Here is an 11,442-nt window from a genome sequence, read left to right as displayed (position 1 = left end):
GTGTGTGTGTGTGTGTGTGTGTTTCTGCGGGCAAGATGGCCCCTGTTGTTCTGTAGGACTGTGCAAAGCTTTTGTCTCTGATTTGATTCAGCAGAGATTCGGCCTGATTCAGTGGCCAAATCTCTGAATCCGAATAGAATCAGAGGGCTCTTTAATCTCTCCAAATCAAATCAGAACTCTCCGAATTGATTCAGAGAGATTCGGAAAGATTTGGCAATTCGGACATAGACACAGCTTTAAATGTTTTCTCTATACACCTCGAGGTAGCAGGCAGCTCATCTATGCGGCGATGCTGGGGCTCATGGAGCATCCCACAGGAACGTGGGGTGGGGTGGGGATCCCCAGCGTGCTTGACACCAGACTCAGAAGTGGACCAGAAGCACTTCTAGTCCACTTCTGGGTCTGCTGGGGAGCGTGCTGATGGGCCTCCCCCCATGCCTCTCTGGCTCGGCAACTGGTGCCTCCTGGGCCTGGGGGGGCATGTGGGGTCCCCCTGCAGCTGCTCGCCAAGCTGGAGAGTGTGGGAGGGGGGGCCCCCTGCGTTCTCCCCAGTGAAATACTTCTGGTCCACTTCTGGATTTGTTGCCAAGCATGCGCCCCCCCCTCCCAGCACTTCTGGGGGACATTGCATCTGGCCCAGCATTGCAGCATTCATAAGCTGTGCCTCTTACCTCGTGGTATGTAGAAAAAACATTTAAAGCCGTGTTTATGGCCGAATCCCTGATTCTCTGAATCAGCATTGAATCTTCGGATCTGGATTCAGCCGAATCAAATCAGGGACAGTGATCTGAATCAACTAATCAAATCACTGTCCCCGATTCAGGCTGAATCCAAATCAAATAGGGCCCACTTTGCACACCCCTATTGCTCTGGCCATGTGCTCTGCATCTGTATCTGAGCAAAACATGTAAAATCCTGTGGTCTCATTGGCCAAAGGAAGCAGAAGATTTTCCAGGCAGATTGAGTAACAGAGAAGCTGGAGCATGACACTCTCTAATTGGACAAAGTTTGGGTGATGTTGCACCAGGTATATAAGAACAACTCAAGTAACGGTTTTCTCTTTTTCCTAGGGCTGCTACGAGCTGCACAACTCACTTGGGAGCCAGAAAAACTGCTCCCCATGGTGGGGGGGTGGTCTCCCCTCCTCTTCACTGGAGAGGTGAGCAAAAGTTGTGTGAAGGGAAAGCCTCAGGTACAGAGAGAAAAAGCCTGTATCGGAGTTTGAGATCCCTATTTCCTCCCTCTCCCCCCTCCCCTTTTTTTTTCAGTATTGGTAACTCATGATTTTTGGCATTGTTATCAAACTCTATGATTCACCCGTATGATCAGGGACTACCTATATGACCAGGGACTTGCATGGCAAGACATACAAGGAGGGGCTGAGGGATCTTGGAATCTTCAGCCTAAAGAAAATAAGGCTGAGAGGCGACCTGATTGCAGCTTACCACTATATTAGAGGTGTACATCAGGGGCTCAGTGAACAGCTGTTCACCAGGGCACCCTGGGGGAAAACTATAAACAACAGCCACAAATGCCTAGAAGATAGTTTCAGGCTGAATATTAGGAAAAACTTCTTCACAACTAGGGTGTGCAGACTATGGAATAAGCTCCTCACAGAGATGGTGCAATCATCTACCCTAGAGGTCTTCAAAAGAAGATTGGATGGTAACCTGGCTGGGGTCACCAGACCCCAGATGTCTTTCCTGCTCATGCAGGGGGGCTGAACCTGATGATCCTTCGGGGTCCCTTCCAGCCCTACGATTCTACGCTTCAGGAATGTGAAAAACTTAGCTCTTTTATATTATATATAAAAACTTAGCTCTTTCTTTTATTTATATATATATATATATATATATATATAATATAAAAGAAAGAGCTAAGTTTTTCACATTCCCAAAGCATAGACTTTAAGAACAACATCAAAAATCATAAGAATTGGCAACATTGTTTTTTTGAGTGGGATAATATCACTCTCTGTAACTGAGTAGGCTTTGCAGGAAGCGTTCTGAGTTACAACAATCCCCCAGACCAAACAGAAGTTCACTGTTGGCTCCGGAGGGAGGGGAATTAGCTGCTGGCTGTGAGCCTACAGCCAACTTCCCCTAGCAATAGCTCCTCCTCCCTGTGAAGCTGCAAAGTTTCCAGAATGGGAGGGGGGGGAAAGGAGCAAATGGAGCTCATTTTAGGGGTTCTCCAGCCAGCACTGGAGGGTGGGGGAATTGGATTCCCTCACACTTGCCTGACCCTCAAGCAGGAGCTGAAACCCCCCCCAGACAAAACTCCCACTGCTTCTTTCCCCCTCTCCCTTTCTGAAAACAGTGACAGGCTGGCAGGAAGCACAGACAGAAGTTACAGAAAATGCTCTGTTTTGAAATGTTTTCATCTGATCCCTCATGTAATGAGACTCAGATTTTTACCCAGTCAGCCATTTTTTAAGCTGTCTGAAGCTGTGCATTTATGTTTGATCATGCTATGTGGCTATAGACCACTTTCTGTTGCCAGACTGGGAGAAAATTGTCACTTCTGTCGGCATGATGGTTTAGCTACAACTGGAAATGTTGAAAGAGGCACCCATGGAAGACAACGTCAGTGATTATAACACTGTCTTGAACAGTTTGATTCCCCCAAGGCAGAGGAAGGCCTAAAACCCAGGTCCAGGAAGTGGCAGACAAGTACTCTAACCACTCATCTGATATGAAAGGTAGATGACAGCTCCTCCTCTACTCAGTTGTGTTTTTAAATTGAAGTAGTCTTGAGTGCTGAACTCACTGCTGTTGCAGCCTGTTAGGTAAGCTCAGAGCATACCTACTGAGTCAGGCCCCAACAAGGACTTAAATACAAGGACATGTAGATTGTGAACCCCAAACAACTTCTGGCATGAGACAACCTCCAAAATGCTTGGTTTTAGATTAGGCTCCCATTGTACTAGGTGGTATACAACTACTCCACAACTCAAGGTAAAGTTGTCAAAAAAGCTGATGTGACTCAGGAGTCCCAAGTCTCATGAAAAAAATGGCTTTGCACCTTCTAAACCACTTAAGCGCAGATCCAGACAGCTAATTAGATGCTCAACCCCAATGTAAGCATCTAATTCCCATGGATTGATTGAAACTAAAATGAGAGAGATTTCTTAATATTTAAGAGCTATGCATGAATATTCACATGTAAAATGCAATGATAGGTAATGCCTAGATATTTTTATGGATCAAGCCCACAGGCACTTGTATGAAGGTACAGCCTTCAGGGGCTGAAACCCCAGCTGCAGGTAGGCAGCAGTTCAGCTGCAAATGAGGATTAGTGAGTGATGGTAGATCCATCAAATGGGGGTTAAAAGCTCCAGGAGCAGAGTAGTAAGTGGGAGGGAAGGTAATGGGGTTAAGAGAGAAACACACAGCCTAGGTTCCCCCTCTCAGGATCTGGAGAAACAGCAGGTTTTGGTTTATTTGTTTGTGGCTTGCATACAAGTTTGTTTTCTTTCTGGGGGGAAGTGCTTGCCCCATGAAAATAAATTGTCTTGAAACCAAGAATACAGAGCTGATTAGCCTTGAGAAAAAAATTAAGTGAGTTAACCACTTGCTGTACTTTTGAAAATTGTGTCCATAGTGCCTATGGCAATAAATTTACCATCCGTAACACCAAGGGTAAGTGATATAATCACTGACAGATTTGATTATGGCCAAACAGTCACAGAAGCATTGGTTATGATTTCAGGTCCTTGTTTATAACTAAATAATCAAACCAAAGCTACCTGACTAAGGAGATAAACTTGTACCTGTAAAGCGCTGTGCATAGGAGGAAAGGAGATCCCAGCTGTGATTCTGAAAGGGCATTAGATAAACAAATTACACCTAAAGTAAATGGGAGTCAAAAATCTAGACCTCTATGGTTTATACTGTAACCACCATCTATTTGTGTGATGTGCCACCACCACAGACAGCGTTGTAGCTGTGAAAGAATAAAACACAACATCTCACTTACCAAGGAGACATGAAGGTAGAATAAATGTCACTGCTGCCCAGCTGCCTTTCTACTTCCCTTTTCTTTCCAGAATGTGAGAGTTCAAAACTAACAGAACAAACATCAGACATTCAGGATATGCTCAGCAAGATCACCATGCATACCACCCTCACAGACTGTTAGGGTTACAACACAAACCACCCACTGAGACAAGCCAGGAAATACAAGGCAAACATGACCATGCAATCGTAATATTGTTCCCTTAAATCTTTGCTGCAAAGTCTCTTACCCTCCCCTCAGCCAACTAACAGTGAGTACATACCAGCTGAATAATACAGCACAGAGGCCACTGAGATGGTGAACAGGAGTGCTGAACTGGCATTGGGCTAGATTTGATTAATCAGAGAAAATATACTTTTGTATAACCTTGCCTTACTGCTGTTGCCACTATAATGAAGTATATCCTGTGCAGCCATGAGGTTCCCAGCTTTTTTAGGCTCCCAAGCCCCCCTTCTGTAACTTTTGTAAATTTAGTGGCACCCTCTGTGCATGTGGCAGTGTCCCTTCTTTCCCTCATACAAAGGAGATGAGCCATCCTGCCTTTGCCTTGATGTGTGAAGCCCAGGAGCTGTTCCTTGCCTGCCAAGAAGCACAGGGCCAGGAACAATACTTACTGTACCCTGTCTGCAGTGATGGCATTGCCAGCCTGGGCTCTCAAGCACAACAACCACAGCAGCTTCATGGCATCCCCTCCCATCAGGCTGGGCTGCAGCAGAGCTTTCTGCTGCAGCTGCTTCCCAGTCTGGGCCCACAGCATCTCCAAACAGAGGCACGGTGAAGCAGTTCTACCCGGCAGAGGTGGCGGGGCAGCAGTGATCCCTTTAAAGGGATCTCATGCAACCCTGGTTGAGAATCACTGAGGTAGAGCCAGGCACTGGTGTGGGTAAATGAACTATAATACAGATTTTCTCATTTTAACTGCCAATATTCAGTTCAGGACAGCTATAACTGAGATCCAGTTATTTTGCACAGTTAATTTGATAGAAAGAGACTAGAATCCATTTATCCAGGGAATTCCCTTTGTGTAGGAAAACTGCTTGCTGGCATAAAGCTACCATAGGCAAATTCTGTACCAGGTGTCCCTGTCCACACCACAAAGGTGTTGAAATAGAAGTCCGTTATGTCTATCCTACACTGGTACAATTTAGAGCAGCTAGCATAACTGCTGTAAACAGTTAGGACTATGGCTTATTTAAATTAGCCTTCAGGATTTGGAGAATTTTAACCTGTTGCCTGAAACCCACTGCCCTTCTACCAGAGATCAGCTCTGAGCCTACCCCTGCCCACAAGTCAGCAGCCACGTCCTGTCAGTTCTTGCCACCTCTGCCGAGCTAGCAAAAAGTTGCCAGTTTGTGCTGTTTTTGTGATGTGAGAAGTGACTACCAGATCCCAACTGCTGAATAATCACCAAATATCCAGCTTTAGCTATTGTTTAGCACAGAAGTTTGGATTGGATGTGTGTAGGTGAAACTATATCACTTTGTAGTGTCTCAATACTGATTTAACCCAGTTATCATGCCTATGTCAGCAATTTTGGAGGCGATAACAATATAGAGATTGTATTAATATTATAGATAATTGTAGGTCTGCTAGTTATGTTCTAATTTTGAAAAAAGCAGGGGCTAGCTTTGCATTGCCAGAAAAGAACTAATTTTCTAAGAAATGTAAATTAGCAGAGTTAGTTGTTTTAATTTTCATCTCATAGGTATTTCAAGAGGAGTTAGGAGGCTCCATTCCTTTAGATTTTGCAGCTAGGGAATTTTTAAACACTGACAACATAGTAATTTTCTTCTTACTCCACTCATAAAACAGTGATATGCGAACCTATCTTTCTTGTTCTTCCTGCTCAAAACTGATGGAGTTTCTTCCCCAAAACTTGACTATAAATCTTTATATAGTAAACACAAAACACTACGCACACAAAGCATTTCACAAACAAGCCTCAATTCTTTATTTTTATATTGGGCCTGTAGCCCATATAATAAAAATGGGACCAACTCTTACTGCTCAGGTAAAAGTTTTAAATGTTTTGGAACTTAAAAACTGTAAAATACAACATACACAGCAATAGTGTACTTTAGGAAAAACTTCATATTTAAGTATATGGTTAGACAAACAGATGCACAGCTCCTATCCTACAATCTTATTTCCAGAAAACAAACGTTAGGAGCTTGCTATTGCACACTTATCTGCTTTTACTCTTTTCACTGTCTTCTACACTGCAACTTTTTGTTCCTGTTGAGATTTTCAGTTCATTGTTTTGTTTATGTGTGCACTTAGCAATGAGCTCAATGAGGTTGATTAGAGCTTCTAGACTCTATGGTAACACAAATACTTCAGTATTAATTGCTAATATACACCATAAGATTGTTCTTGTATTCTTATAGCACTTCCTACCACAATGGTTTGCAGGGACTTCACCAAATAACAGATAAATGTGCAATACTTAGCTAAAATCACTTCTGCTGCTGATGTAATACAGCCATATGTGGACTTGAAGAGATGGCAAGTTATTACCAGAGACCTAGGAGATCCAGTCATAGACCAAAATATCACTCCATTACAGACAGTGCAAGTGAATCAACAGACCTATTGAGCACAGAGTTTACAAATGACTAAATAGAATACCCCAAAATAATGGGATATTGGTTAGTCTGATACATAGTGCTTTAAGTACACCAGTAGCCAGACTATCATCTCCTTTTTGGTAGACATTTTGGAAAAGGAGTGTTCAGAAAGATTTTGATAGAGTAACATGATCATTTTGTGGATGTTTAAGGGAGCTCCTCCCAAACATGGAAGCAAGCATGAAGGCACTTCTTTGAAAAATGTAACAAGTGGACAATGGAGGGTGATATTACAGGCCAGAATCCTGCCAGAAGCAGGATCTGACATCTCAAGAGTGAAAGAGAGAAGCAAGGCATGAACAAGCCACAAAGGGCCCTGAAAGTGAGAACAAGCAGCTTACACTTGACGCAACAGAGAAGGAAAAGTGAGGGGTGACGTGGTCCAAGTGATATCCCAGAAGAGCAATCTTTGGAGTAGCATTGTGAGTGGCTCAGGGCAGGGTAACAGCCAAATAAATGATGTTGCAGTGAAAGTGAGGTGCAAGATAATGAGCCTTGATTAGCTGTAAGAACAGCATTAACTTGGAGATGTTGTTTAGAAACAACCTGGATGCAGGGACCTCGAGAAGTCCCAGATAATAAGTCAAGCAGGTTACAGAAAAGATGGCAGGGTTGGAACTATGTTGTACTTTAAGGGTCCAAGGAATAAAAGAGGGGCAAGAATTTGTTTTGGTAATACCTTTTATTGGACCAACTGTATAGCTGGAAGAGATGTTAGACAATCTTTCAGGCACAAAGTACCCTTACTCAGATCTGGGAAAAGGATGGCCACATTATCCACTGATTAAGGAGGTACCGGTAAGGCTTGTGAGAGAATTTTAAGAGCTGTATTTAGCCATGTTAGATATCCACAAAATGTCAGACAGGTTCAAACTATATTTTGAGCAGAAGACAGGTCTGGGCTGGAAAGCTTGCCACCATTTGGCCAGCTGCACCATCAACATGAAAGCCAACAAAAAAAACATGGAGTATTGTGAGGAAAAGAAGAGACAGCTAGGAATCCAGATCAAGATAAAGTCTGCTGGAAGGGGTTAGAAGAGGCAGAGGTAGATGCACAGCACAGTTAAAAAGAGTAGAAAAAAGGAGGATGTAATGGACTTGGAGCAACCAACACAGGGAAGAAACTCCAAAATCTGCCACAAGGAGCGTAAGAAAGGCAGCATCAGACAAAAGAATTCAGGTCTCAGAGTCAAAAGGCAAAAGCTAGAGAAAGCAAAATATGAACGGTAGATGGAGGAACTTTGTAGAGCTTGAACTACAAAGCAAGAAAAGGGAAGGATGGCAGGAAGATGCGCACAGGGTTAGGCATGGTGGAAGGGCCAGACTTGTTCTGGTCAAATTTGTCTGAGGGAGGAGGCAAAAGAATGTGAGGGTTTGGAATCTGGATTCGTGCTGCTGTGAGGAAGGGGTAGAGAAGGAGGGAAGAGGTACAGGTACAATTTGTAGGAAGTATAGAACGGTGATGGTAAAAAGGATAGGGAACATAAGGGGAAGGAATAAGACAATAGGGAAGAATCTTGAGGGGCAAAAGAGAGTAAAAGTTATGGATGAGTGTCAAATGAAGATTACAAGAGACAAAATGCTGTAAGGGTAGGTCAGCTATAGCTACATATGCCAACTAGATCAGGGGTGGGTAATTTTTTTGGCCAGAGGGCCATTTACAGAATTTTATGCGCTGCCACAAGCTGGGTCAGCACCTCCTTCCCTGCCCCCCCGCCCCAGCTCACCAAAACTCCCTAAGTGGTCTCTATGTGCAGCCGGGCAGCTAGGATGGGGCCGCAGGCAGCAGCATCCAGGAGTGGGACAGGTGGGCAGAGCTAGAGCAAGGACTGCATCAGGATCCCAGGGTGGTCAGTGCAGGGCTGGGGCCAGGGCAGAGCCGAGCCGCAATCCACTGCCCGCATGTCCCCAAGTTAAGAAAGTGTTGAACAGAATTGGTGTGCATAGGACTTGTATAATGAATAGGTACAATCAAACTACTTCTGGCAAGCTCTTAAAACCCATATGACCAAAAATTAAGACGTATACTCATATAATTCTGTCACTTTCAACATAAGGAAGAGAGCTGGTAGCATGTAACTTCTGAAAAAAAAAATGTTACCTATGAAATAGGCAATGATTCTTGTGGGTGATATCGTTCAGTTTGTACAATTGTGTTTTGAGATTTCCAGAACTTCCATTCTTTTAAATGAAATGCAATTAATTTCTAGCAAGTTTGCATTCTAATATGACATTTAAAAAAAAAAAAAAGAAGTTTCTACAGCAGTTTCCTAACCACTTCAGAGGGAACAGACACACAATTACTAAAGAGGAGTAAATTTACCCTGGATTTTACTCCACAGACTGTGTAGTAAGGAGCTGACAACCAGCTCTCCCAAGTTAGCTGGCCATGTTAGGTGTTATTACAGCACTTGGCTGCAAGGGGGCTGGCAGCTGACATTGAGCAAATGCTTCCTCAGAGGGAGCAAACTGCATGTTCTTCAAGGGGTAATTTCACCATGTATTAGTCTGCAGCACAGCTATACATCAGGTCTATTTTTACTATGTAATGAAGTATATCATGTCCACACCCCAAGTTACCTTTGTACAAGTGTTAATTGTCAGAGGACAGGTTAAACTGAAGAAAGCATGCATAAATCAGTCATAATGATGAAAAGCTGGGGATAGTTTTGTATCTAGAAAATGTCTTTATTCCAACAGCCACAAACATTTATTCTCTCTGTATCCTGCCATCATATGCCCTTTTCTCCCACTCAGATAGCTTCTTCCAGCAAAGATTATTCTGAAGGTGTGTTGCATTGTAGGGTACTGGAGCATAAACATGAGATTCCTTTCAAGGTTCCAAAAATTGTGTAAATAGCAAAAACCTTGAAAGGAATCTCATGTTTATGGTCACACCTCTAAAGGCTGAACCCACTGTTCTCCTTCAGAAGCACACATCTATATTGGTGCAGTTTATAGGCATGCACATGTTTACTGGCTTTTCTAGCAAGCCCCTTAGTTTCCAGATGTTTGTCTTTCTAAGCAGAAAGCATCCTAGTATACTTACCATCAACAAAAAGTAGGAAAGACTATTTACCTGCCAAAGGTTCAAGTTTTCCAACAGCAGTTAAGGCCAACACTCAAGTCAGCAGAAAGGAGCCAAGTACCTTAAATTGCTCCAGAGGAATCCGAGTCAAGCTCTCAGCAGGCCAAATAAGGCATTTTCTCTTATCTTTGTCTGAGATGTATTTGCAATGAATCTATTATATTACTGCAAAAATAATTAGTATTTTACTCAGTATTTTGTTAACAAGTAGTGGTTTTCAAATGGTGCTCATTTTCAGAGGAGCACCTTTATTCCAAGACAAAAAAATTCTAAAATACTTCTGGCATATGCAGGAGTTCCTTTATCTTGCAACGTCAGCTAAGTTTGCCTCACTGAAAAAGTACCCAGGACTTATTTCCACCAACAGATCTGAATGAAGGATCTCTTTCATTAATAGCAGATGACAGACAGTGAGAAATAGTATTCCAAAATTTTAATCAACATACAAAAATAATATGGAAAAAACCCAAAGTTCAATAGAAAATATTATATTATTTAAATGTCTTTGATCTCTAAATTTGCTTAACAGTGATCATTGTAATTCTCGATGCCCAAAGGGAACTTGAGTTATTTTATAACTCTAGATTTGTCCATTCGCAATATGTAAAAGGAGTAACATTTTTTTCTACCTTTAAACCTGTTTGCCATTGAACAGTAACCACTTCCTTGTGAATGCTTTGTCACTGCTTACTAAAGCATGTTCAAAAGCTACCTTAGCTGAGCTGTAAAGAGCCCAATGGGTAAGTTTTCAAGGGCACTGATGCCTTGCCAACTCTTGTACAAAAATCAGACCAAGCCCCAGCCCCTCAAAAAAAAAACAACTCACCACTGTCATTTGTATTCAAAATCTATTACTGCCTTCTGGAACTGAAGTGTTATAGCTCCTCCAGCAAAAACAGAGCAACCTATATGGTGAAGAATACTGGCCATCCAGCTTTAAAAAACCTGTGGCATAAGGGCATTTGTTTGGGGGGTTTTTTTGTTTTTTTTAAACACAGTCCACTCTTATGTATTCTTTTGCAAACTCAGTCTTCTGTTGAAAAGCAGTCTTCTTCATCCCTCACTTCTCTGTACTGTTTTGATGCCTCCCCCTCTGGTTCATACTTGACCATTTTAATATTCAATCTCTCTGCCAGCTTTTGTGCTGCAAGTTTGGCTTGCATCTCCTAAAATAAAACAAAATGACACAAAAAGACCACAATGAAAAACACAAACAAGTTAAACTAAAATTTAAAAATCTGCCATTTTAGTTTGGATGTCAAAAATGCTACTAGAAGAAAGTGTCATCAAAATCCCCGTAACTCTCAATTATGCTTACTTTTGGGGTTAAACTCTGCAATTCTAAGGATATCTGCTGGAGGAAATGAAGTTTTAAAACAAAATTTAAAACACATCTCTCCACCAAATTAAAAATAAATGGTTTCACTATTTTCTTTTTTCTAAAGCATAAGCAGCAGCTCCCTCCTGCTCTTCTCAGAGAAAATCCAATGCTAGTGGAAATTTGCCCAATAAAACTTTAACAGAGCAATATCTGGCCCACATATGTAATTATCCTCCTGAGATATGTTGCTAACTGGGAAGAACAGTTCTACTGGAAACTGAGGCCTGTTGCTACTCCAATAACTACGCTGATTGCAGATTCCCAAATGTATCAGTCTCCCTCTCTGGAACAATGAGAAGATTAATTAGCAAGTGTTCATAAAATATTAA

At 42.3% G+C, this 11,442-nt stretch overlaps 1 protein-coding gene across 1 annotated transcript in view; it reads right to left on the bottom strand.

Moving 5' to 3' along the window:
* Positions 1 to 5,944: 5,944 nt before the first annotated feature.
* MYZAP (myocardial zonula adherens protein) overlaps positions 5,945 to 11,442 on the bottom strand; it is an 85,061-nt gene continuing 79,563 nt past the window's right edge. Inside the window, exon 15 of the mRNA XM_059714731.1 lies at positions 5,945 to 10,898. Within this exon, the coding sequence (XP_059570714.1) occupies positions 10,758 to 10,898 (141 nt within the window). The 3' untranslated portion in view covers positions 5,945 to 10,757. The remainder of the gene's footprint in view (positions 10,899 to 11,442) is intronic.

The sequence above is a fragment of the Alligator mississippiensis genome, chromosome 11 (assembly GCF_030867095.1).
Source record: "Alligator mississippiensis isolate rAllMis1 chromosome 11, rAllMis1, whole genome shotgun sequence".
Classification (NCBI taxonomy): domain Eukaryota; kingdom Metazoa; phylum Chordata; order Crocodylia; family Alligatoridae; genus Alligator; species Alligator mississippiensis.
This window is presented reverse-complemented; position numbering and strand designations above follow the sequence as displayed.